The sequence below is a fragment of the Streptopelia decaocto genome (assembly GCF_964273445.1).
Source record: "Streptopelia decaocto genome assembly, chromosome: 1".
Classification (NCBI taxonomy): Eukaryota; Metazoa; Chordata; class Aves; order Columbiformes; family Columbidae; genus Streptopelia; species Streptopelia decaocto.
The window spans coordinates 54431561-54458798 of NC_138663.1; the positions used below are offsets into that span (position 1 = coordinate 54431561).

General features: G+C 40.9%; 2 protein-coding genes across 4 annotated transcripts in view; both read left to right on the top strand.

The window, feature by feature from the left end:
* The window catches only part of NAP1L1 (nucleosome assembly protein 1 like 1), a 35980-nt gene extending 25322 nt beyond the window's left edge, over positions 1-10658 (top strand). For 2 of the 3 annotated variants that reach the window (XM_082043561.1, XM_082043560.1), the window contains exons 6-15: positions 130-210; positions 451-579; positions 1097-1168; positions 1834-1973; positions 4989-5134; positions 5227-5246; positions 6508-6630; positions 7616-7648; positions 8075-8125; positions 9929-10658. In XM_082043561.1, the coding sequence (XP_081899687.1) occupies positions 130-210; positions 451-579; positions 1097-1168; positions 1834-1973; positions 4989-5134; positions 5227-5246; positions 6508-6630; positions 7616-7648; positions 8075-8125; positions 9929-9964 (831 nt within the window). In that variant the 3' untranslated portion in view covers positions 9965-10658. The remainder of the gene's footprint in view (positions 1-129; positions 211-450; positions 580-1096; positions 1169-1833; positions 1974-4988; positions 5135-5226; positions 5247-6507; positions 6631-7615; positions 7649-8074; positions 8126-9928) is intronic. The other variant, XM_082043562.1, reaches the window with a different exon arrangement.
* Positions 10659-17502: 6844 nt separating this feature from the next.
* PHLDA1 (pleckstrin homology like domain family A member 1) lies at positions 17503-22393 on the top strand. Its single transcript, XM_082060040.1, has 2 exons — positions 17503-18447; positions 18711-22393. Exon 1 carries the CDS (start codon positions 17981-17983, stop codon positions 18440-18442), a length of 462 nt encoding a protein of 153 aa, XP_081916166.1. The 5' UTR covers positions 17503-17980; the 3' UTR covers positions 18443-18447; positions 18711-22393.
* The last annotated feature ends 4845 nt before the right edge of the window (positions 22394-27238 follow it).

Consider the following 27238-nt stretch of genomic DNA (forward strand, 5'->3'; position numbering starts at 1 on the left):
AGAAAATGTTTTGATAAATAGTTAATGTATTACTAATTGTGTAAGTTTAGGAGTAGGAGTTTACTGGTTAGAGCATTGCTGATGTCAGTGATGAGGAAATACAAAAATATTCTTGGTTTAATTTTCTAGCGAAGTGAAATCATCAATGCAATTTATGAACCTACAGAGGAAGAATGTGAATGGAAAGCAGATGCTGAAGAAGACATTTCAGTGAGTATCTTAATTAGTTCTCATCAATATCTCATGCTTTAGCATGAAACAAGATTCAATACAGTAACTAAAGTTTAAAAAAATCAGGTGCATGATGATTGCTTGCTTATATTATTGGTAAAAATTCTTAATGATTTGCATATGAAATCTAATCTGTACTGGTATCAGCATAAAACTCTTAATGAACCTTGTGGGCACTCTTTTAAAATTAAGAAAAACTAACATTTTTATTCTATGAAGGAGGAAATGAAAGATAAAGCCAAGCTTGAAGAGGAAAAAAAAGATGAAGAAAAAGAAGACCCTAAAGGAATTCCTGAGTTTTGGCTGACAGTATTCAAGAATGTGGACTTGCTCAGTGATATGGTTCAGGTAGGTGGTGCTCCAGAGTTGTTGGAAGTTGCATTAGTACTTAATCCAAGTGTCTTTAAGAAAGGAGTAGAAACAATGCATCGCTTTGTGTGTCTGTTGGAGAGCAAAAATGGAACAAGTGACTTGGATGTCATATTGTACTTTATTCAACTGTCACCACACAGAATTCTGAAATACCTTCTTACTGTGCTATTTGTTGAACTTATTTTACCTTACTAATGCACCTTTTGTGCCCGTAGGAGTGTGTGAGATATATGTTAAATGTTGGTAAAAACTGTACTGGGCGTTTCCACAGATTTAGGTTGTGTACTGCAGTGGAAACTATACAGCCACTGTTGCCATCTCTACTTCCCTACCACCACCTGCTGGTCACATTCGTGGAAATCTTTCAGTGCTGTATCCAGGTTCTTGTCCTGTCTGAGACTGAATCTAAATATGGCTCTTGATCACTGCAGGGTCTTAAATCTGTGTGCGATTTAATGTTATGAAAATTGAATAAACTCTGTCTTCTTTACAGGAACATGATGAACCTATCCTGAAACACTTAAAAGATATCAAAGTGAAATTTTCAGAAGTTGGACAGCCTATGGTTAGTTGAACTTCTTAAACAAGATTACTTTTGTGTTATCTTAAGACTTTTATTTGTATATTAGTAGTGTGGTCTGTGATAGCCAGTTGTCTTATGGTGATCATCAAAAATATGCAGCTGCTTCTTGTCTTCTGAAAAATAGTACAAAGACCAGTACTAGTCTTGTAGTATCATATGAATGAATTTATACTTATATTAACCTTCAAATTCTGATGAGCTAGTTACTTGGCCTTAATATCAGATGACTAATTTTCACCTTTACATTTTGATACCTTCAGGAACCTTCTGTGTATGTGTTATAATCAGGTATAATTTCCTTGTCAGAAAGCAGATAACTTCTCAATTTAAAATATTAAAACTTAGCAAGCTATCTCTGCCTTAGCACCTGGAAAACTGTTCACTAAGAGATCTTGTGTCATTACTACAAGCAATATATTAAGTAGTAAGTGAAATATCAACATGTTCAATGAAAACATTTGAATATTTACTGTACAACTTGGGCACCAAATTGCAGAATAAGTTATGTATACACGCTGCTTCAGTATTGGTAGGCACGGTTATGTTCTGTTGCATGTTGTGGTTTTGGTTTTGGATTTTAGTTACTTAGAAGTTAAATGTATATATTACTAAATGGCTGAATTCGTCGCTCTACAATTCTTTTTAAGAGTTTCACATTAGAATTTCATTTTGAACCAAACGACTACTTCACAAATGAAGTGTTGACAAAGACGTATAGAATGAGGTCAGAGCCAGATGATTCTGATCCCTTCTCCTTTGATGGACCAGAAATCATGGGTTGTACAGGGTAAGTGCTAATAAGTAATTTTAAGACCATGTAACAGTTTCTTCCTTAGCATTATCCAACTCTAGACGTCCAGCATCTTGGGAAGGTGCTAAAAAAGATATCGCTACATAGTAACTTGTAACGGGCTGGGATCAACTTGAGATTTTTAGTGTTTTTCAATACAATATATAAAACTATATATTTTATTGTAGAATGGTTTGAGCTGGAAGGGACCTTCAAAGCTCATCTAGTCCAAGTTCCCTGCCATGAGTAGGAACATCTTCAACTAGATCAGGTTGCTTAGAGCCCTGTCCAGCCTGGCCTTGAATGCTTCCAGGGATGGGACACCTACCACCTCTCTGGTCACCACTCATCATAAAAAGTTTATTCCTTGTATCTCGCCTGAATATCCCCTGTTTTAGTTTAAAAGCATCACCTCTTGCCCTATCACAACAGGCTCTGCTAAAAAGTCTGTCCCCATCTTTCTTATAGGCCACTTTCAAGTACTGAAAGGCTGCAATAAGGTCTCCCTGGAGCCTTCTCTTCTCCAGGCTAAGCAACCTCAACTCTCTCAGCCTGGCCTCTTAGAGGTGTTTCATCCCTCTGATCATCTTGGTGGCCTCATCTGGACTCCAACAGGTTCATGTCTTTCCTGTGCAGAGCAGAGTAGAGGTGCAGAATGACCAGCTTTGACCTGCTGACCACACTCCTTTTGATGGAGCCCAAGACATTATTTGCTTTCTGGGCTGCAAGCACACCTTGCTGGCTTATGTCCAGCTTTTTATCCACCAGTACCGCTCAGTCTTCCTCCACAGGGCTGCTCTCAATTCTGTCGTCCCCTAGCCTGTATTGATCCTGGCGGTTGCCCTGATCCAGGTGCAGGACCTTGCACTTGGCCTTGTTGAACCTCATGAGATTCACATGAGCCCATGCTTGTACAAGTCCCTGTGGATGGCATCCTGTCCCTCAGGCATGTCAACCACTCCTATCAGCATAGTGTTGTCTGCAGACTTGCTGAGGGTGCACTTGATCCCACTGTCACTGATGAAGATATTAAACAGTACTGGTCCCAGTACAGACCCCTGAGGGACACCATTCATCACTGATCTCCATCTAGACAATGAGCAATTGACTACTAGTCTCTGGATGTGACAGTCCAGCCAATTCCTTATCCACCGAATAGTCCATCCGTCAAATCTATACCTCTCCTATTTAGAGAGATTGACATTAAAGACTGAGGCAAAAAGGTGGTTGAGAACGCCAGCTTTCTCCTTAAGTTGTTACGAGTTATGTTTATCTCCATCTGCACCTTGGCTTTCCTGACCCCATCCCTACCCAACCAGACAATGTCCCTGTACGCTTCCCAGGCTACCTGTCTCTGCTTGTTGCCCCTGCATTTCCTTCTTGCCCTTTGGTTTGACCAGCAGCTCTTTACTCAGCAGTACTAGTCTTTTTGCCATTTCTGATTTTTTACACATGGGGATTGAGAACTCTTGTGCTGTTTGGAAAGCATACCTGAAGAACATAGTGTGTGCATAAATATGTATAAATACAAAATTTAATCGGTATTTCTCTAGAAATACTGTTCTGCATTCACTATGGTGGAATTGAAAGACATGGATGGTGTTAACTTTTTCTACACTTTGATAGCTTTTTTCAAAATTTGTTCGATCACTTCTTTTAATCCTTTTGTATTTTTGACATGCAGCATTTGGGGAAGTCTGTTACAGTTTTACTTTCTGTGTTGTTGTCCAGTTTGCTTTATAGCTGTTGAATGTGCCTCTGAGTGTCTTTGAAGTGATCTATTTGAGAAATGGAGAACAGTCATGTCCTATTAACTCCAGATTCCTCATGATTTTAAAGATCTGTCACATTCCTTTCTCTGTGATGTCTTTTGTTCTAAATTAGCTGTTATTCCTCAGACTAAATCTCTTTATTCTGCATGTATCCTTTTTCTTGTGGACAGAAGGACAAAAGAAACCTGAGTTGTACATAATTAGCCTTATGGGTACATCAGGGTTCTGTGCTTTCTGACCTTTTCAGTTATTTTCATCTTAATGTCTCATGTTTTGACTGATCTGAGTGATAACTAATTTAGAGCCTATCACTACATAGTCAGGGTTGGTTTTACCCATACCTTACTGTGCCGTTACTGATACTGACTTTTGTTTACTTCTTCATTTTCCAGTCACTTAGTGTAATATATTTCTGCAAATGTCCTGTAAGATTTAGTCTTAAGTGCTTGAGTAGCTTTGATCAAACTGTTTTGTCTTCTCCAGTTTGGACTGGTTTTGAAAAGCATAAATCCTGACAGAGGTTGCTGTAAGATGATTCTCTGCTTCAGTGAAAATGATTTATTCCTAGTCCTTGTTTTGTGTGTTAGCTGGGACAGCTGCCTCTTATCCCCAAATAACTCATCTCCTTCCTTTGAGTCTTTAAAGGTATCTAATCAGAAACTTCCACACATGTGAATGGTCTTACTGATAGGACTTCTTCATTTACATGTCCCCAGAATTATGTGTGTCAGACAAGCCTGTGGGCATGATTTAGCAGGACAGAGTTGTGAAAAATAAGAGGCAAAAATCCCATAAACTAACAACTAAAGAACAACCAAAAATGATGTTCTTCCTTGATGCATTATTTCAAGGGCTTATTGATTATAATTATAGGTGTGGGAAACTTTGGCACAACTAGCATGACCAAATATGACATTACCTTATAATGGATAGGTAGTGCTAAAAATTACATGACACCAGGCTGTGATAGTACTGGGTAGAACTTGGTAGCAAATTAAAATTACTATTTCAGAGATTGAGTGGGGAAAGAGAAACTTTCAGATGAAAAAACTTCAATCCTAAAAATGAACCTGTTACTTTTGTTCTCAAGTATAAACTCATTAAAAGGTAGCACTGTATAAACACTACCTTAACATTTATATTCACTGTATCCTTTGCAGTTGTTATAGTTTCAGTAGGTATCTGTAACAAGTGGAATGGTATTAAGTGGCAGCTGTTGTGTGTGTTCTTTCCTCTCTAGTTGCCAAATAGACTGGAAGAAAGGGAAGAATGTTACTTTGAAAACCATTAAGAAGAAGCAGAAACATAAGGGTCGTGGAACAGTTAGAACCGTGACAAAAACTGTTTCTAATGATTCTTTCTTCAACTTCTTTAGTCCTCCTGAAGGTAAACTCAGTATTAGTTTATCTGCCTTAACTTTAGATGTATTATGTACTTCACTCACTTGTTTCTTTTTCTTTTTTTTTTTTTTTGTACAGTTCCTGAAAGTGGAGACCTGGTAAGTTGTCTTTTTTAAAATAAGGGGGTAGAGGGGAAACACCAGTAAAAGAATTCATGCTTTATATACAAAGTGTTTGTTGAAATTGTTTGGGAATTTCTTAAACAGCTCCAGTTTTAACTGTTTCTATATTTAGCTGAGAATACTTGTGATGAATAGTAGGTATTTGAGTTTTCTGTATTAGAAGGAGTATTTGTTGAATTGGATGGTAGAGTTCAGTTTAGTAAACCGTAACAGCTTATCCTTCCTGAAAGCTACCTTGCGAATTGTTAACAGTTGTACAAAAATAGTAATGTTTGTTACTAGCCTTTGGTCTAATGGGTGATGTAAGTCTCTCCCTTTGGGTATTGTTTGGATGATCTTCTCTAATGGCTGCATGTATCTGGTTTATGTTTTATGCTGTTAAAAATTTCCCAAGATTATTAACTCTTGGACAAAGTAATAAAACAAGAACGGAAAACTGCAAGAGCCCACTTTTGTGTGCTCACTAGTAGAAAACTGTGGCAATAAGCGATGTTTTTCTAAGGAGAAAAACTACCGAAAACACTTAAGTGCTTTATTATGCAGCTTTAGTAAGAAACCTGATTAAAGCCTCTGGAAGCATGTTGTTAAAACTCCAGTTGGCAGGGACACCAAGAGCTGTGTGCTCATCTTTTTTTTTTTTTTTTTTTTTTTTTAAAAAGCACATTTTCAATTGAAAATAACTTCTCAGATGAGGAACAGCAGAACACTTGGTGTGTAAGCAAAAGGAGTGAAAACCTTGGCCTGGATCACAGTATTTTTAGGTGTTCAGGTGCTTCACAATGGCTTGCCTAACGAGAATCATGGAGGACATGCACTGTAGAAATTAAAAGTAGCTTGTAAAATCTTTAGGTAGGCTCACCTGGCTAGTATTTAGTTCTTAAGAGTATTGTGTGTATGAATTGAAAATCTATGGGAGGTATTAAGCAGTTTTTCTATTTAGAACAAAAGCAAGTTGGGAGTGGGGAAAGAATAAAACTTAAACTCCAGAATTTTGTGTAATTAAGCTTACTGAAGAAGTGATCTCCCCACTGCATAAAGCAGGTAGGCTGTTTAAAGTGTACAACTTGGCTTCACAGTTTCAACTCTATAAAGTAAGTCCTGAACCAAATAAGTCAGCACATGGGATTTGTAAAAATCTGACCACATCAAAGTCTGTGCAACTTGTGTCAAAAGTAGTTACCAGCTTATGGTTAGGGAAATAATGTTGTTTTATTTATGTGGGGTTTTTCTAATGCAGGATGATGATGCTGAGGCAATCCTTGCTGCAGACTTTGAAATAGGCCATTTCTTGCGTGAACGTATAGTTCCCCGATCAGTATTGTACTTCACAGGAGAAGCTATTGAAGATGATGATGAAGATGTAAGTATAATGTTCTTTCAAAACACTAAAAACTTTGAAATAATACTGCTTTAAGACTTTGGGTAATTTCTGACCGACATTGTTGGTATCCTTACAATGGGATGTATCAACGTTAGTTTCAGCTGAGCTTCCTAGAGTGTTCAGTAAAGAGCAGCACAAAAGTACTTCATTTTTGAAGTAGTGACTTCAGAGTTTTGTGGCAGAAGCTGAACATTTAGAGTATGTCTGAGTAGAATTTTCTGTGTAAGGCATTCCTAGGGTGGTGTACCCAATATTTTGGTAGAACCATAATGAACTGCCAGAGAAAAAAATCAGTCTGTCTAGCTGCTCAACCTACTATTTGTGCTTACAAGTGATACTGGGCTACCAAGTTCCTTTGAGATTCAAGCCTGATTCTTTCAGGAGGGCACTTATCATAAAAAATGTTAGCTAAGCACAAAGTATGCCAAAATATTCAAGGCAAGCTCTGCAAAAGCTTGAATTAAGCACTTTAAAGGAGCTAAGCTCAAAAAACAAACCACAAAACCCCAGAACTTTATATGGGTAAAATATTTTCTCTCCTCTGCCTCCACGCAAAGAAGGACAGTTTGATTTGGCTAAGATAAGTCCAGCCTTAAAATTAATTTTTAAAATGTGAAATGTTAGCCCTCAATCCAAAGCTGTGGCTCGAGGAAGAGGAAGGAAGTGACTGACTGTACAGATTGCCTTAGACTTTGAGACACCCTACTGCCCAGAAATGTTACCAGAGTCTAATAAGTTCTTCCAGTGTTGCATGTAAGGAACTCTTAAGGTAGGCAGTTTACCAGAGCATAGCCTGAGAGACTGACTGTTGTTCATGCTGATGCATAAAGCATTTTTAAATCTGTCAGGTATAGGAAGTTCTCTTAGAGTATAATACAATGTGGTCTCTGATTTATCTTGCTGTACTTGAGCCATAAATGACTGCATTTATGACACTGTCAAAACAATTTATTTTCTTTCCTAGTATGATGAGGAAGGTGAAGAGGCAGATGACGAGGTAAGTTAACATAAGGCTTTAACTTAAATGGTTTCCCTTCTGTAGTTTATGTGGAATAAGAGTAAGAATTCCTTTAGTTTTTGAATGCTCTGGACACAAATTTAAGTATGACTTATGAATGTAACATACAACACATTATTTTGTGGATCTAAGGTGAATATTAAAAAAAAATCAACAAAAAGGCAAGCAAACAAAAAAAACCCCACAAAACACAAACTAACCACCACATAGCAGATTAAGACAACCCTAAAGTATCTTACAAATTAAGTTGCAACTGATGTCAAAAGACGATGTCCTTTATGGAGGGCAAACTAAAGTGGTAATTAATGTATTAAGGAATATAATATAATCTTAGTTTTCTTGAAAATGTCTCAGGAAGCTGCATGTGGATAAGCTAGAGATATTTGAACAAATGTTTTCTTTCAGGAGGGGGAAGAGGAGGCAGATGAAGAACATGATCCTGAATATGACCCAAAAGTAAGGAATTAAAAAAGCATGTTTGAAGTTTGTGTATGCATATACACACTTAAAATATAAATCTTGATTTTTTTTTTTTTTTTTTTTTTAATTTAAGTATTTACTCAATAGTTCATATGATGAGTATGTTTTGGCTGAGGCTGTTTTAGTCGCAGTTCTGACAGACTAGAATTGGTAGAGCAACTTTTTTAGAGTTCCTTCTCCAGGAATCATCTTGTGAAAGTAACTTGGCTTTGAGTACTGAATTTAGTCAGGCTTGCTTTTCTATAAACTTGTTATGCAGCAAGTTGCTGCTAATGATTTAAATGTTGTATAATTGTTCTAAGGACATACAGAGAACTGAGTAATCCAGGTTCAGTTTTTAGGAACATGTCACAAGCTGACTGGCTCAGATTTTCCCAGCACAGTACAAAACAGAGGCTGTTTCAGGGAAGATAACAGCAAGCCTTTTATTGCTTGAGGTAGCAGGAGTCAAGGTTCAGGAATGCATCTACAGCCAAGTACTAAAATGTGAACAGCCAAGAACAACTGGCAGCTTTCTTACTGCATGAGAAGGACACATGACTAGTCAGGTTCAGTTTGTGGGAAAGGTGATTGATTGCAAGCCACTCGATTCATAGCTTTTTTTCCTGGCTGAGGGAAAGGCACCTTTGGCTGGCTGAAAGCATCTGATGGTGGTATGTGAAAGTTGCAGTCATGAAAAGGAAGTCGGTGTGAACTAAAGATGTCTGCTGCAAAATATTATTGTAATTTCAGAGTAGGCAGTATTATTTTTCAGTAGGAATGGTTTGAGCTACAATCAGAGTACTATTGAAAGAATTACATAATCTTAGCATTGTATTTAGAAAGATGTGTAGGGTACAGAACTGTTTTTCAAAATGTACAACCTGTTGGTGAGGTTTCCTCTACTATAGTGTATTCAAATTGCTTCCTATCAATAACGTTTTGGAATCAAAATTAAAAATCTCCAAGATGGGCTTCTTAGTTCCACTGTTTCAGGTTGCTTTTTGGGGCTAAACAGAACTGAGAAAGAGTAAGACTGTACACTCAGTTTTGGAGAGAACTGCCAAAGGGCTAGAGACAGTAGTGGTACTATAGTGTATTGACACAAGAATAAATAGTTGTAAGCTGATCACAGACTGAAAGCCAGCTGAATTTATCAAAGTACTGCGCTCCTAGAACAGCTATCCAGACCAAGATAGTGGAGTAAAACTTGCAACTGAACTCTGTCCCCAAAAATTCTTTTCCTTAAATTTGCCTATTACTGTGAGATATTGTTGCTTGTCTGTTTCAGTATAACAGAAGAAATTTTCCACGTTAGGATTTTCTAACAACTGGACTTTATTGCAAAAGACATTCGTAGAGTGGTAGGAATGTACCATGATTTGGTGTTTCATTCCATTGCTCTACAGGGGCTTCTGGAGTAAGGTTGTGCCCTTGCTGCTGACCACATGAAGTTTCTTTTGCCTCAAACTGCAGAAAGCATGGATACTTCTGAGCTGGGTTGTTTTTTACTGCGTGTAACTTTCCTTCTTCTTTTTCCAGTTTTAGTGTCTTTCAGAGTATCCCACAACACTTAATTATAAACTGATTTTTGTTCTGGGTAATAGCCATGCACAAAATAAATGCAGTGTGGCTGTTGCCACATCCAGAGGCAGCAGTGTTACTAATATGAACCAATTACTTTAAGGGAAAAGATGATGGAAGAACATGAATACTGGAACTTGAGAAAGTATGCTTAGCAATATTAATAGTTCTTTTAAAACACTATCTTTAAACTGATATTTCCTCTTTTCTCAACAGAAGGATCAAAACCCAGCAGAATGCAAGCAGCAGTGAAGCAGTGTGTATGTGGCCTTGAGGATTACCTGCACTGTAATAGCCTAAACACAACTATTAGTTACTTACAGCCTTATGTTTTGTATCTTGGTAGAAATAAGTAACCAATTTGTTAAAAAAAAAAAAATCGAACACATAAGAACCAGTTTAAAATGTAGGTTCAATCTACCTAGCATTTTAACAGTATAATTTTCTGCCAATATGTAGAATGCAGTAAATCCCCTAAAGCATGAATGTTAATTCATTGCTACATAGTTTGGTTCTTGTGAAGTCTTTGTCATGTAGCTATTAGACTGCAGCTGTGAAGATTATCAGAACTGTTAACTGAGACCAATATTTCTTTAGAGAAAACTCTCTCCTGAAGAACCAACCAAAGTATTTTTCAGCCCAGTAGTCTGAACGGGTTTAAGTCTGCTTGCACTAGCTGTGCCTTCATTATCTTGTTATAGAAATGGCAGTGACTTGTACTAACTAGGAGATGATGATGCATTTTGAATTTGACTACTTGAGAAGACTAGTATAACTTGTTTAATTTCCAACGAGACCACATTAAACATTCATAACTGTCAGCTTGTTTATGCTATGGGTTTTGTATTTTATGTGACATAGTGATCTACAAAAGAAACCTAGTCATCATATTAAGGTTATTGTTTACCACTGGGGTGTGAATAAAACCTAGTATTTTCAAAAGCTAGTCTTGTTTTATTATGATATGTGTATCTGCATGTGTGAACTGGTAAAGCATATCTTTCATGCTGCAGTTCACTTTTTACTGGAAATAAAAGTTGAGTTACTGAAAAGTAAATTGTGCAGCATTTTGAAACAAACAAAATAGTTTGTGAAGTTTGATCCATACTTTCCACTGGCAGTGTGAATCTGAGCTAGAATTTTGGTGATTGGTCAATGCTGCCATTTTGGAGAAGACAAGTTTTTAGAAGTGGGGCTAGATCTGGTAAAGGACTTCAATATTGCTGCACCTGACTCTGAAGCACTGGTTATTAGTGTAAAATCTGGAGCCAGGAAAGGTGCCTTGAATTTCCAGTCTGTGTAGATAGGGCTTGGTTGTCCTGAACAAAATTTGCCCTGCAGCAGCATAAGGGAGTGCTAGAAAACTTGGCTGTATTCTAGTTTGTACTCACTGTATCAAACATCTGCAGAGGAGGAAAGAAACCCCAAGGAATTTGTCTCTCCTCACCTAATGTTCTTTTCACTGTGCTTATGCTTGTATGTTCTGGTTCATACTTCTTCCATATTGGATGTTCATTGTCAGTTGACACATATGAGGTAGATCTTTCTTATGCTCCTGAGTTGTGGACTGAATGTGCTCAGCTTGAAACTATGAACTTGAAGTCTTCCACTGGAGTTTTCCCAGTCACTAAGGTACTGCTATACTCTATGCGGTCTTGTCCTTCACATAACTGTAGAAGTTCTGGTCTTTTAAGCAAGTACCCAGATAACTTTTTGAAGTATGAAAAGGTCCAGCCTAGCCATGGATCTATTTCTACAGTAGCTACTTTTTTTTTTTCCACTGATATACTGACTTAGCCATAGAGGGTTAAAGGTTTGAAAAGAGTAGGGCAAGCAGGAGGCAACAGCCATGTGAGGATGGAGCTGGTGGAAGAATCTCTAGCATGTCTCTTGCTTGGAGGGTAAGTAATAGAAAATATGGCTTATCGCAAGTGCCCTTCGGAATCCTCATGCCCCCTGAGAAGAAGTGGCTTAGTGTGCTCTGACTAAACTCTGTTTTGTTTGTGTTTGTTTTTATTCTTATTCCTTGAACACTTAAATACCACACTTCATTTCAGAATCCCTTCCAGGCTTCATCTTTCTCTCCAGATATTTATGGATTTGAGAGCAAGGAGCTCTTATCTATAGCTGTATATAAAACAGTACAGTCAAAGCTGTGCTCTTAGGTAACCCATACATCATAGCATAAAAAAGTATAGTAATGAAAGGTTAACATCACATTGTCTGGTACCTGTGTCTTAAAGTAGATATAGTTGTGTTCTTGTGCTGACATATATCCTGACATAAAATGCTTATCCTTTGAAGCACTGACCTTGCCAGGTGTTTGCATATCACTCTGTCTCTTTTATGAATGTTTCCCAGGATGAAGTTTAAACTTCAGGGCATGCAGAAATAAAACTGGTGACATGTTATGAGCTTGAGCAGTCAGTTGGGGGCTTTGGGGTTCATACTTTAGGACATGAAAAGTATCTGAAGTCCTTACTTAGATCTAGCCCACTTTTACTAACAGCATCTGGCAACTGTATCTTAAAAAGAGAAAGCTCCATTAAAAGTTGTCCAATGAATTTCAGAAGTTGTTATTCTAAAGAAGTTGTTTGTGTTTTGATTGCTTTCTCATTAATAACTTCATACCCTACAATGGGGTACCATATTTGAAAAGAGGAGTTGGTAGATGTCAAAGCTCACCTGCAGTCTGCAAGATCCAGAGCCATGAATCCGTCTCCATCAGTGGATTTTACTGAGCTTCTCTCTAGGTTGGCTTGCTAGTTCTTGTGCTCTCCAGACTGCAGCAAAAGGAAGGACATAATCATATAAATGGAGGTGCCATTTCTTATGAGATCAGTTAAATAAAAACTGTTTTGGTGCTCAATGTAGTTTTGTGATCAACACTCTTGTTTAGCAATTCTGAAAGGCAGTATGTAGCAGGAACATTAAACGTTCAACATTGATTGGAGTTTTGTGACTCATTCTTTTCACTTCTTACAGATTTATACCAGCCATAGAGAAACTCCTCATTTAGTATTAGACAAGTTACCTTGTTGTTAACAAGTTCAAGTCTAGGAAAATGTGTCACTGAAATAAGATTTCTTGGTCATATGTTGAAGTACTGCACCAGAGTTTAAGGTTGGTGTAAATGGTGCCTTCTGTCTAGTTTTGGTCTCTGTACTGAAGGGAGAATTATCTTAAGGAAAAATGGGGGGGTTGGTGAGGAAAGAGGCCGGAGAATTAACTGACACTTTAGATGGAGAGGGAGGGGTGCCTTGGAGCTTGAGCTTGATGGAGGGGGATGCATCTTCGTAATTCTACACTTTCAGCAATATTGACAGTGCTCTTCAATGTTTTGGAAAGCATCTATCTCTGATGTGCAACGGACAGGCAGGAGCAGCTGCAATGCCAATAGTCTGAGTTTCTTTGTAGAATCATAGAATCATTTTGGTTGGAAGAGGCCCTCAAGATCATCAGGTCCAACTGTTAACCTAACACTGGAACTAAACCACGTCCCCAAGCACCTTATCTACATGTCTTTAAATACCCCCAGGGATGGTGACTCCACCATATCCCTGGGCAGCCTGTTCCAATGCCTGACAACCCTTTCCACAAAGAAATTTTTCCTAATACCCAATCTAAACCTCCCCTGGTGCAACTTGAGGCCAGTTCCCCTTGTCCTATCACTTGCTACTTGGCAGAAGAGACCCACACCATCCATGCTACAACCTCCTTTCAGGTAGGTGTAGAGAGCCATAAGGTCTCCCCTCAGCCTCTTTTTCTCCAGGCTAAACAGCCCCAGTTTCCTGAGCCACTCCTCATCAGATTTGTGCTCCAGACCCCTCACCAGCTTTGTTGCCCTTCTCTGAACTCTCCAGCACCTCAATGTCTTTCTTATAGTGAGGGGCCCAAAACTGAACACAGGTTTTGAGGTGGGGCCTCACCAGTGCTGAGTACAGGAGGATGATCACTTCTGTAGTCCTGCTGGCCACACTATTCCTGATACAAGCCAGGATGCTGTTGGCCTTTTTGGCCACCTGGGCACACTGCTGGTTCATGTTCACCTGGCTGTTGACCAACACCCACAGGTCCTTTTCCTCCAGGCAGCTTTGCAGCCACTCTTCTTTGAGCTTGTAGCGCTGCGTGGGGTTGTGACACAAGTGCAGGACCCAGCACTTGGCCTTGTTAAACCTCATACAACTGGCTGCAGCCCAACAATCTAGCTGGTCTGGATCCCTCTCTATGGCCTTCTTACACTCCAGCAGATCAACATTCTCACACAACTTGGTGTCATCTGCAAAGTTACTGAGGGTGCACTCAACCCCCTCATCCAGATCTTTGATAAAAGTTCATTTAGTACTGCTGTAGGTTATAGAGAATGCGAAGGCAAGGGACCATCCTTTTGATTTAGTTATTGTAAATCTTCCATTTATTTATGCCTGATTTACTCTGGAGTATATACACGTATTAGTGAGATGGATTCTTAAAAGTGAAAGTCTGCCTCCCAGTGCTCAGGGCTTCAATGTTCTGTCAGCAGCAAGCTCCAATGAAACTCCTGGGAGATGGTAAAGATCAACAAAATGCTTTAAGAAGGAGCCACTTACTGTCTAATGACTAACATAACATATTGTAACCTATCTCTGTCACACATTTCTCAGTCCTTGGCTATTTTTTTTCTTTTTCCTTCAGTCCAGCAATGACCATTTTATATGTTCTTTAAGTTTCCCTTTTAACCTTTTGTTTTAGCCACTTCTCAGTAATGGAAGAAATGATGATGTTTAAGGGTTGTCACTCAAGATATGTTTAGCATCCCTTTCAAACTCATAGTTGATAGCTGGTGTCAGGCTGCTGTCTGCAGGTTCATTACCCAGGAGAACACTAGTAAAATTATGGGCCTTTTAGTCTTTCATGGTGGTTTCCCAAAACAATATTTCAGGGTTTAAAATGAATACTTTAATTACCATTACTATAATTACTTTTTAATTAAGCTTACACATACAAAATTTTGACAACTTCAAGTTAGGGAGCTCATGATACAGGAGACCAGTGTATTTAACAACCATACGTTTCTGTTAGCCGTATCAGCTTTGAATATGGAAAAGGAAAACAATCAGTAAGGAATAAATGGACTTAAGATGTAGAGACTTCATCAGAGTTGTTTTTTCCAGGTTGTAGTATTTCAGGTTCGACAGTAGGAGGCATCTGCACATCAGATATTTCTGGAGGAACAGATGCAGAACCTGCACAGTATTTAGTGAAACCTTAATAAAGGCAGCAGATATGGAACACTTAATATAAATGTAGTTGCTTAAATACATATTTAAAGAGAAGTGAAGTAAAATCTCAGTGGGGTATGTAGTGTGCTTAATGGTGCTGAATGTGTGTTCTCAAAATGCTAATGGAGGAAACATTTCTGGCAGTTCAGTTTTGACTTCCAGTCTAAGAGAATGAAGTTTGTTATCCTTTATTGGCAAATTCTGCACAACTAAATTAGAATGTCTTATTCTTTTACCATGAAACCCTAAGTATTTCATCTTACCCTAGTCTAGCCTTTCCCTGTTCTGGTGGTTTTGGTCAAATGTAGTGTATTTTAAACAGCTGTTAATATTTGTTGACTTTACAGAGTACAAGTTTAAATGGATGCTTTGCGTGTTTACTTGTCATCACATGCTGAGATGAATTTCACCAGGAATAAAGCATTAGCAGAGTGTGTCTATTGATGTTTAAAATTGGATTAAAAATCTGATATTCAACACTTCACAGAACTTATGCCATGGAATGGTGAAGTAGAATAAATTTAGAATTTCGTCCCGTTCTCCTATATATTTGATGAAAATATTTGCCCTTCCAGACTAGTCTCACTTTTTTTTTTCCTTCAATCAATTATTAATTACTATTAGCATTGAGAACAAGTGAAAAATTTCACATTAAATGATATATAGATTTTGTGTTAATGTTCTTAATTGTTACAGTACAGTGTTCAGGAGGAAAAAAGTTCTCAAATGCCTGTTACAGAATAATGTGTGTGACTCTAGGCTCTCAGGCTGGTTTCCATGCTACTGGTTAGTGCATTTACTTGGAATCAAATAGTTATTCACTGACACCGATGGAGCAGCAACCACAATTGTACAGGTGAATGACTAGAAATTAGTCTTGTGTAGGTTTAGTTCGATGTCCTATGGCTTACATAAATTCAATATTTTAATTGTTTGATATACATGAATACGTTTTAACCCATTTGTTTTAGTTTGACAATTTCAAAATCAAGTCTCTTTTCATGTGACACAATCAGGAGTAAAGATGTAGATGCAAAACACATCGGGTGATGAAGCAGGAGACTCTCTTAAGTCCTCAAGCCCTGTGTGAGGCTCCTTGGATGTGCACCAGCAGCTGAAGATGTCGATATTTGTGCTGGGGAATTTAGGCTCAAATGGACAATGGCAAATGGTGTTCAGATGTTTTGGAAACTAGCATGTATGGCTGATAAATAGGTGTGAGATGGTTGCAAGAATGAACTGTATCTTAATAGCATATATATTAACTTCACAGAAGGGATTAGTCTTTAGATAAATAGATGTTTAAGATATTAAATCTCTTTTTTTGTTCAGTTTATGGCTAGCAAGTTGCCTCCACTGATTTGAATGTCTTCCAGTTATGTCAGGAAAGGTAAAACAGCTAAATAATTTTAATTGCCATCATTACCATAATTTTTTACCTCTCGATCATTAATCAAAATTAACTCTGAACTTCTAGAGGAAAATAATGTAACAGGAAAAACTCTTTAAAATGTTATCAGAGACAGACTCCATAAAAGCTATCATTGATTCATTGATTATTTTTTTTCTTTTTCTTTTAATGTGCTCTCACTGACCTGTGCTACAGTGCGATCTGCTTCCCAGCTGTCAAGATTACAGTGAGATGTGTGGGTTTTTTTAGGGGGGGGGAGTGTGTGGGTTTTTTTTAATGGCCGTGTTAAATGCATACTAAAAAAATAGTGCTCTCACCCACAGTATGAACCTTCCACCATTCACCTCACATGGGCATTGTCAGACAACTCAGTTATGTGGGCTTTTGATTTAGGTCTAATACATCAAAGGACTTAACTAGTTTAATATTAACCTTTGGTCACTTTAGTTTTCTACTCAAGTAAATTAATTCAAAAGCTAACCTCAGGGGAGAATCCAAACAATAAGCAAATGCGTGACAACAAAGCCCAATAACAAGAAAAATAGTCCTAGGTCTTTGCCAGTTTGGTTTTGTTTGTGGGTTGGGGATATTGGTTTGGTTTTTTTCCTAGTCTACTTTTAAAATTTCCAAGCAGTAAGGCTCTAGTGTTTCCCTTTGGAAGCCATATGGATACTTGCTTTCTTACACATTACTCAAACTGCTGCACAGAGTAAAGATGTGTTTTGTATATACAGAAGCACAGCCAAGAGCAATGCAGAAGTGTAGGGATAAAGCTGCCCTACTAAGCTGTGTGTCAGTCTCTTTCCTTAATTTTATGGAGCGATGATCGTTTAAGTATCGAGGTCTTGCTGAAAATTGGCACCGGTTTTACTGGCCTTATATCAAAAACACACAGAAGGGGCTTCTTTGCCGTTTTTCCCCGCGTGGGGGAGGTTAAGGAAATTTGCTCCGATCAATACTGCTGGAATACCCTGCTGAGAGCAAATGAGCGCTATCAAGCGTCTGAATCGTCACGTTAACCCCTGTATTCGCCTTTCGTCGTTACCTACAGCGGGGAAACCCTTTCCGCGGCACCGTCCTGCTCCGTCTTTGCCACCGCGCTTTAGGCGGAGGGGCGGGATGCCGGCGGCCGGCGGTGCTGCCCGCCGCTGAGCGGAGGGGCGGCCGGGCCAGGCCGGGCAGGAGGAGCTGCCCCCGGGAGCGCAGCCCCCAGCTCGGCGGGGCGGGCCGGGCCGGGAGGGGCAGCCGCTCCCCTCCGCTGCGCACCGCGGGCGCGCCGTCGGGCTTCCCCGCTGCCGGCGGGAGGAGCCGCCCGTTCGTTCCGCTGGGTGTCACTCGGGGGTGGGAGAGGCGCCTTCAAAAGCCGAGGGGAGGGAAGGATCCGCCGCCCCAGCCGATCCGCCGGCAGCGCGCCCGCCGCAGCCCGCCACGCCGCGGTACGGGCGGCAGCCGCTCCGCTTCCTGCGGGCCGGGACGCTCCCGGCCCTCCGCCTCGGAGCCGGCGCGGGGCGGAGAGTCATCGGCTGGTGCCGGCTGCCCCCCGACCCCAGCCCCTGCGGGCGGCGGCTCCCGGCCCCGCCGGCCCATGCGAGAAGGATGCTAGAGAGCGGCTGCAAGGCGGTGAAGGAGGGGGTGCTGGAGAAGAGGAGCGACGGGCTCCTGCAGCTCTGGAAGAAGAAGCGCTGCATCCTCACCGAAGAGGGGCTGCTCCTCATCCCCCCCAAGCAGCAGCCGCCGCCACCGCAGCAGCAGCAGCCGTCGTCGCTGCCGGCCGAGCCGGCGGCCAAGATCAAGGAGCTTCACTTCTCCAACATGAAGACGGTGGACTGCGTGGAGCGGAAGGGCAAGTACGTGTACTTCACGGTAGTGATGGCCGAGGGGAAGGAGATCGACTTTCGGTGCGCGCAGGAGCACGGCTGGAACGCGGCGATCACGCTGCAGATGGTGCAGTACAAGAACCGCCAAGCCATCCTCGCCGTCCGCTCCACCCGCCAGAAGCAGCAGCACCTGGCGCAGCCCCACGGCCCGCGCCTCCGCAGCGCCTCCAGCTCCGCCTAGCACAGGTAGGGCCGCCGCTCCGCTCTTGCCCCCGGCACTGGCTCAGCCCCTGCTCCCGGGGCCCCCTCCGCTCCTGCCCCCGGGATCCGCTCCTGCCCCCGGTGCCCGTTCCGCCCCTGTCCCGGGGCCGCACCCCCCGCCCGGCGCCGGCCCCGCGGGTGTCCCGGGCTGGACCCGGCCCTGGCCCCGCAGCGGCGGGAAGAACCCGCTCCGGGCACCGCTGCTTCAACTCACCGGGTGCCCTTTGTGCTGTGCTGTCTTATTGCAGGTTAAGTTAACGAAGCGCTTCGGGGAAGCGGGACTGAGAGCGTTCGTTGCGGACGTACTTCAGTTTGGTCAAAAACTGGGCAAACGCCGGAGATGCAGGTAGACTGGAGACAAGCGGCGCAACGACCTGAACCCCAGCTAGCTGCTGCTTTGCCGCCCTCGGTGCCGAGAAGCATTTCAAATCTATTATTTATGAACCTTGGAAAGGATTCTTTGGTGTGATGAGACTTCGAGGAGACATGATGTACTGTAACTTTATTTTAATGTATTTTATTTTATTTTATTTATTAGGGTTGGTTGTTCAGGTTTTGTTTTGTTTTTTAAAGGCTTGTTTGCAAGACATTTCTGAATGTAGGCCGTATACAACAAGCAAAAGAAAAAACAGCGTGTACATTAGCCCCTAAAGAAACTAAAAAAATCTGGTTAGTTCAGCCATGTGCGAGTTGACAACGGAGTTTTTCATTTTTACCTGAAATACACTGTATAACGCTAATATGGAAAGTGTGATGTGTGGTTTGGAATTTGCCTGAAGCCCATACTGCATACGAAAACTCTTCCCTTTAGCGAGAATATCAAATACATTCTGGGTTTTAAATTATTAGCTTTTAAAATGTACGCATGGTGGAAGATGATAAAATCTTATGCAATCTTGGTGATTCAAAAAGCAATGCTGATTGTTATTCTGAGATCAAAAGCCATTGTTTTAAGGTATGAGTGGAAGGGAATCTGACCAACTTATTTTGTGATGTAGGAGCCGCAGTTGGACTCCACTTACCCGTTTGATGTGCTTGCTCCTAGGCTGAAGAGCCGGAGCTGAGCTGCGCTTAGGAATGTTTCTTAGTGTCTGAGTTCAGGGCTCCATCTTCACGGTTGTTTTTTACATGGTCTGGGCTCTTGGCGTTTGTTGAAATTTTGTTGGAGGTTTTTAAATGTCTTGTATTAAAGTAGCCCCTAGTTTAAAAACCATCTTATCTACGTCTTAGTGTGCAAACGGATCACAGTTTTCATAAGCTGAAAGTTGCTCTCTAGCTGAGACAAACTAGATTAATTTCGGTGTTTAGCAGTGTCAGATGTTGTGAAAGACGTGCAATCTCGCCTCGAAAAACGTTGACGAAGCCATGAAGTTGGAAAACAAAGGGCTAATTGCACAGCTGGTGTGTCTTCCTCTGCCTCTTAAAAGTCAGTGGGAGTTTGGCCGTGGATGCTGGTGAGAGCAGGATGGAGCTGTTGCCCCACGGCAGAGGAAGGAGCCAGGCCGGTGTGCTTTCTAGGACAGGGCTCTCCAGGTGATGGACCATTTTGGGTTGTGTGCCGCTACAGCTCTGGTTCTCTGGTGTGAAGTAAGTGGGGTGGTTGTAAGCAGGACTGAGCGATGTGGCCCATTTTCTCTGGTTCAAGGTGAAAAGTTGCAGCTGAGGAGCTATTTATTTTAACTAGCATGATGAGGAAAACTGCTTTTGGCCCCTTTACAAGTGACATGAATGTAAACAAAATCTTTTTAGCCACACATCCAAGACTTTGCTGTTTGCATAACTGAGGTGTAGCTTGACTGTGAAAGCCCCCTCATTCTTGATTCAAGCTGTTTCTGTAAGTGTTTAAAGTGAAAGACTGAAGTGACACACAAAGGAAGATCTCAGAATTGGCTACCGCATATGATGGTCTCTTCTTCTTCACCCTAAGTTAAGCTTAGTCCTGTGAGGCATAAAAGAGATCTCGACTTATTCCTTCTCTTTTGATCTTTGCCTCCAGGTCTTGGGATCACATACTAGACATGCAAAACATATTATGGTGCAGAATTAAAGGGGGACCTCACTGGTCCTCTGTGCTCCCAAGCTTTTCTTTCCAATCTGGCCCTTGACAAGGTTGCATGACAAGCTTGGAATGGTAGACTACAGCTGTCCTAACGAAGTTATTACTTTGAGACTAATCAAAAGCGAAGGTGCCCTGCATCTTCTAGGATTAGATTTGCTGTCTTGGCAATCATAATAGCCAATTTCCACATCTCTGTACATCTGCCATTATCATTCCACTAATGCTTGGAAGTTAGAGCTGCAAGGGGATTCTCTAATGAGCTAGTCAAAGACTCACAAAATAGACTGTAATTTGTAATTTGGCTCCTCTCTTTAGAGTCATTAATTACAGTTTACTGAGTAACTAATCCACCTTTTCAGATATACAGATGTATCCCTGATATCTCACCTACTAAAATACGTTTTAGCCTACTGAAAGATAAATGGAATTGATGAAAATTAATTCCTGTGTGATCAGAGACACACATATTTCTCTAGGAGAGGCAGATATTCCTGTCCTCAGTGGATGCAAGCCCCTGAATGCCACAAAAGTCTATGGATCTAGTCTGAAGCTAAAATTTTACTGCTCTTCTGGAAGTATTTGTGCTTTGAAATGAAATATGACAAATTTAGTAATATAATTGACATTAAGGTTTGAAGAAACAGCATTCACTTGAATTTGCTGCTCTTCTTCACCAGTTCAAGGTCAATGTCCCACTTTCACCTCATGTTTCTTGTTTTAAGTTGGCCTGAAGGATGCTCTCGAAACGGTTTGGACTGATATAGTTAAACAAACTTTTGCCGGTTGTCATTGCCTGCTGCGTCACCTTTTTAGAAACATTGGTGTCAGCCAAACTCTTAGCGTGAGAGATGGTCACATCACAAAATCCACCTTGAGCTGTCCCTGTGCCTGCAGCCTGAGTTGGTGGGGTGGGTGTAAGGATCAAACCTCCCCCGGTTGCCTCTAGGATGGTCTCCTGGAAACCGAATGGGAACAAATTGGCTGGGGTCCCCTGGGGACAGTCAGACCGTGTGGCTCATGCCATGTCAGTATAAATAAGGCTAAATTGTCCGATGTGGACAATCCAACAACTTTCTCACGCTCTGAATTCCATGAAATTTTTTTTAATTTTATTTTTACCAATAGTAATTTTAGACCAAGAAATTGTTTGATGTTATAAATGAGGCAGTTCTGGGCTTTTTTTGGTTTGTTCCTCTGCTACTGTATAATCTTTACTGGAGCTACTTAGTTAAATACTGTCTGTCACTGTCTGGTAAGCAATGGCTATGAAAGTAGGTCCAGCAGATTGTGCTCCATCTTCTTGGAGCTTTGCAGGAAAAGAAGTTGTGTTGTCTTTCCCCTTACAAAAATTAAAATAAAAAAAAAATATATATATATTAAAAAGCCAAAACCGTGACAGCATATGGCTGAAGTAAATTAATTAGAGAATAAGAAAAATTCCAATAAGACACACACAGGCAAATGCTTGGTATAGTTAAGAAAATTGTGGACAGTCATTTCCTAAAGAGGTCAAAAATACATATCTTAATTAAAAAAAAAAAAAAGTGATCAAGGGGCAGACTCAGCAAGAAAATTCAAGCTGTGGTGACTGAAAAAAATGGAGGAAAAGGAAGTGGATGTTGTCTCTGTGACATCCTGAAGTAATTCCTCTTTTTTAAGGTTCATGATATGCAAATGCCAGCTTCTAAATTATAGCTGCAGTGATGTACCAAATGTTTTCTAGCATATCCTGTTGTGAGCAGAAGTATCAGTGTCATCACAAAAAAAATGTGTGTAAATATGACTCATAAATGATTTCTGAGAGATGTGATTTATTTTTCATATTTTTCAAGATGCATTCCATTTCAAATAAAGAGGTATCTATTGAAAGAGCTCTCGGTATGTTGGAGGAATGGTTGTTTGGTGGGCTATCTGTTATGATTAAAGCCTGAACAAAGCTTTTGCAATGTCTGAAGCTCAGTTTAAGGGCCTAAGAGGAACATGTAGATCCCTTCTAAAGGAAAGACTCCCTTAGATGCTCTGAGTAATCTTTATATGTAGTACAATTATGGGGCTCGGAGTCCTCAGTTTTGCTTCTTGCTGTGTGTGATGTGTGAGCAACCACACAGAGTCCTACAAATTTCAGTAATACTCAGACTTGTCTCACAGTACACATACAACATATCTTTGGGACACAGATTTCAGGCTCATAATCTTTACCTGTGAATGGTGTGACATTAGGAATCGAAAATGAAGCATTAAATGTGCCTTGTTTCTCTTTTTTTTTTTTTTTTTTTTATGTATTTGAAGCACTGTGATTGAATTTCAAGTAAACTGTAAGTAGTCCAGAAAGAACACCCCCACCCTTCGGTGTATCCTCCAACCCATTTTCTTAGCTTTATGGGAAAACAAATGAGGTACGACAAGAAGAGTGTGTGATGACTTCTGCTGCTTTGGGCTCTCTACAGAACTTCAGCCGTTCAGATGCCTTGAAATGCCCTGAGGTGTATTTGTACTGCACTAGGTCCTTATTTTTGAGCACCTTCCAAAAGCGTATTAACTTTAGTCGCATTATGTACATTAACATGGACTTACTAGTGCTGTTTGCCTTCACTGGAGAGATATCAGTAACCTCTTCCATAAGCAGGCTGTTGCTATAACAAGTACAAGTTCTCTTTGCAATAGTAAACATCCAAAATACAGGCATTTGAACCTAATATTTGATACACAAACCATGGCTTAAAGACCTGACCTCTCACAAGTGCTTTGGAAAGCCAATTAAGCATCTGTAGATTCATTGTCTATTCAAGGGTCCACTGTTGATTACAGATTTTAGAGATGTCCTGTATGAGCTTTCAATAACAGTGATGAATAACTATCTTTCTGAGGGCATAAATATAGTAGAACGAGAATTTAATAGTTTGTCATTGTTTCTGCTTCTGCATTGACGGTGATCTCTTTATAAAGGTGCATTGAAAACAGTTTTCTCCACTTTAAGTCCTAATTAAGAGGATATAAAATAAGGCTGCTCACATATTCATGGTACGTATGAAATGGTCCTAGAAACTGGGCTATTATTTTCCTAGTGGGGAGTATTGCCTCAATAGGGTTTTCTTAAAAGCTATTTCTCATCTAAAGTAGGATAGTAAGAACGCTGAAACTCAAGGATCTATGCACAAGGTACAGAAATAAAATCTGGACCTGAATCAGAGTCCATTGAAATCAAGAGGAGTTTTTCCAGACTTAAGACAGATTTTGACCTTTTGCAAAAACAGTGGCTATTTTTCTTCTTCTGTTTAGAAAACCCAGGAACAAAACCCCAGAATCTGGACCTCTGCCCATAATCTGTGCCAGCAGTGATGGTGTGTGATTGGGATAACACTGACATTCTGGCCTTTGATCTTGTCCAGTGACATGAGGGGGATAGGAAGAAGATGGAATAAAGCCTATGTTTTCTGAGAAAAATAAAATAGGAAATGAGGCCGATCTAAGTGTCTTCTCTCCTATCTGAAATGAAATCTAGACCACAACTGTCTCTTGCAATTTCATTAAATTCATAGCACAGCTGAAACGGAGCGATTTTCTTTGTAATTGAACCCAAATCAGAACTAAATCAAAGCTGCCTGTTTCTAAGCAGAAACATCTCAGTCCTTCCTAGAAAGTGTCTAAATGACTTCCCTCACCTAACCATACTTCTTTTTTAAATCAACTATTGTGAAGACCACGGACATAATTTTTTTTTAAAAAAAAGCTTATTTCAAATTTATAAAGAGTATTATGGGTGTTTGTGATAATGTTTTTTGTCTTTCCACTGAGGCATTTTTGATGTGTGAGTTAAGGACCTTGGAAACACCGCACAGCAGTTACATGCTGCTCGCAGTATTGCTTCATGCCTTCTGCTCTGAAGATGGGCAGGACAGAAGATGGTGACTTTGGTCCTGCTAAGAGCTGAACACCCTGAAGTTGTCCTGACACCCAAAGGACCTGGGAGCTGCTTGGGACCTCACAATGGGGCTCAATCATTTACGGGGTCTTGGCCTAATGCTGCACACTGAATTTACAAGGAAAGGGGCATCAGGTCCTGGGTGAGGCACTGGGAAATGAGGTTGAATTGCTGGCTGGCACCCACCTGAAGCTTCTACTCTGCATCAGCAACCTGGTTTGATTGCAACACCTACAAGCTTTCCTTAGGAGACTTGTAGGGAAAGCTAGAGGTGAGACTTCCGTGCTGAAGTCCTTGGGATTTTTTTTTTTTTCTAGGAAAACATCAAAACAGACACATTTACCCCAGTATAGACTTGTCATAGACACTTTAAATGGGCCCATTTTACCTCCCTTCTAAGTCATTCTGCTAGATATTGCCAGTCACCACTGCAGGGAAATGTTTGTTTGGATGGGAGTTTGAACTACATTTTGTGTAAAATTGTACTATGACAACAGTGGATTTCACATAAACAAAATTTTTATTGACCCTACTTCATAATCTGTCTCTTGCAATAGTTTGTGAATATAGCCGTAGTAGGTGAAACAAACCAGTAAATACATATAGAATGACTAACCATTACAATGAAGCATACAGAGCCCTGTGGTCAGCAGAGTATTTTAAATGAGACAATTTACCCCACGTTTTGTAAGGCTTCCAGCAAGATGAGGAAATCACTGCTTTTGTTTTTAAGATCTTGTCAGTGTTTCGTAAATATTTCTGATATTTATGACCATACATATGGCTTTGATTATAACTTGCAGGAGGCTCAAGAATTGGGTCATATACTGTTTAAGAGAGGATTGTTCCACTAACTGTTATTTTTGTTAGGTTTTGTCGCTTAGCTTTGGGATATTTTGCACCCACTGCCATTTACAAAGGTGAAAGTACAGGGTGTAGTAACAGCACTGAACCTGCGACTTCCACGGAGAACAAATCCAGCCTGTTCTTGGCTTGGGTGCCAGAGCCAGGGTCTTTTGAGGGAACAGCTCTCCTTCATGTTGCTGTGTGCTTTGGACCCGGGCCTGGGGACGATAACTCCCTGTACCGGCGATAGCACCTCTCTGCAAGGCTCTCAGCCCACTTGGATATCATATCTCTGTTTTGGAGAAGAGGAAACTCGGGACCGGAGAGCCTGTGTCGCCTGCCCAAGGTCGTGCCTTGGGAGCTGGAGAGCAGCATCGCCCGTAAGCAGGGTCCCCATCCCTGCGTGAGAAATGCTGCCTGTCACAGCAGAGGCTGTGTCGTTTTCTGTGCTTCGTAGGGGACGTTCCTTAGAGCCAACTGCAAATGCAGTGTCCAAGTCAGTGCCACAGGTCCTTGGATGGAGACCCAAATGAGTGACTATACCCTGCCAGGTAAGTTCCAGCCTTAAAAAATCATCGTGAGGCAGTTATTTGTCCAGCGGAGATAAGAGCAAGACAAAGTACTGAGGTTTCACATGAGATTTAGCTGAGTCTTTGGATGACTTCAGGTTATTACTAGGCATTGTGCAAACAGCATACTAGGAGTGAAGGGATCTGCGAGTTATTGCCCATTTCCGGAGCCATTAAGATCCTCTATTTACTGCGGATTACAAGGACAAAGAGAGGTTATCAGCCCACTAATAACTTGAAAGGACTGTATAGATATGAACCCCGCATTAATGCAGCTTTTCCAGCCTGCTAACTGCTTTAAATAAAACACACGGAGAGAAAAAAAAAAAAAAAAAAAAGGATCATTTTCTTTTCTCTACCATTATGCTGTCACTTGACCATTTCACTCAGAAATAACGAGTTTTGAGAGAAATCCTTTTGGCCAGAAACACTTATCCCAGTCACGTGTTTTTCTAATATCAGAAAAAAAAGCTGATTGATGCACATGGCTGTAGTAGCTCACAGACAACCAACTTCTCCTAACCTGCTGCTGGGGGGTGATGGAGCTGTGTGAGTCTATGTGAGTTTCACAGCAGCCCGCTAAACTGTCTGTGAAGCTGAAGACTCCTCCATGCCCTTTCCTGTGCCAGCGGTAACTACAATATGCAGGTGGCCTTGGCTACTACTGGCTTTTCTTGTACACAGATGAAGATGAGAAAAATTACTCCATTGTTTTAAAAGTCAGACTTGAAGTGGAAAAGCTATTTCTTCATTGGCTTTTTTTGGCAGCTGCCACGACCCTTAGCCAGTCATGGAGTGGTGCCTCCAACTGGGTTAGATGTGTACTGGCTGCTTTTTTCATTTTTTATCATGGATTGTTAATATTTCCTGTTCCACTAAGCCACGTTTCCCTGGTACTCATTCTTAGTGCTTGGCTCCTAAACAAAGTCACAGCTCTTGTCACAAGGCAGCGGGCTGCATACTTATCCCTTGTGCGAGTGATGACTGACGGCTCACCAGTAGGGAAGTAATGCTGACAGCTCTGCTCCTGGGCAGCGAATTGTCAGCATTCCTCACCGGGGCACCCAGCTGGCCTGGGAAAAGGCTGCTGTTTGGCACGGGGGGGCCTCTAAAATAGGCCGCCTGTCCTTCCAGAGCGAAGGAAGATGGAGAGTGATGGTCGGCCGATCTCTTTCTGAGCAGAGGTGGAATTTGACATGTGAAGCTACAGTGCCCAAAGCGACAGGTACAATTCTGCAGGCACAAGCTGAGTGGTCGAGTGTGAAGAGACAAGAGTATCTGATGGCTGAGAGGGCAGTAAGACATCATAAAATGGTGATAATTATAAACAATAAGCTATCTTATCCCCCCATTCTCATTGTTAGAGAAAAGACAGCTTGC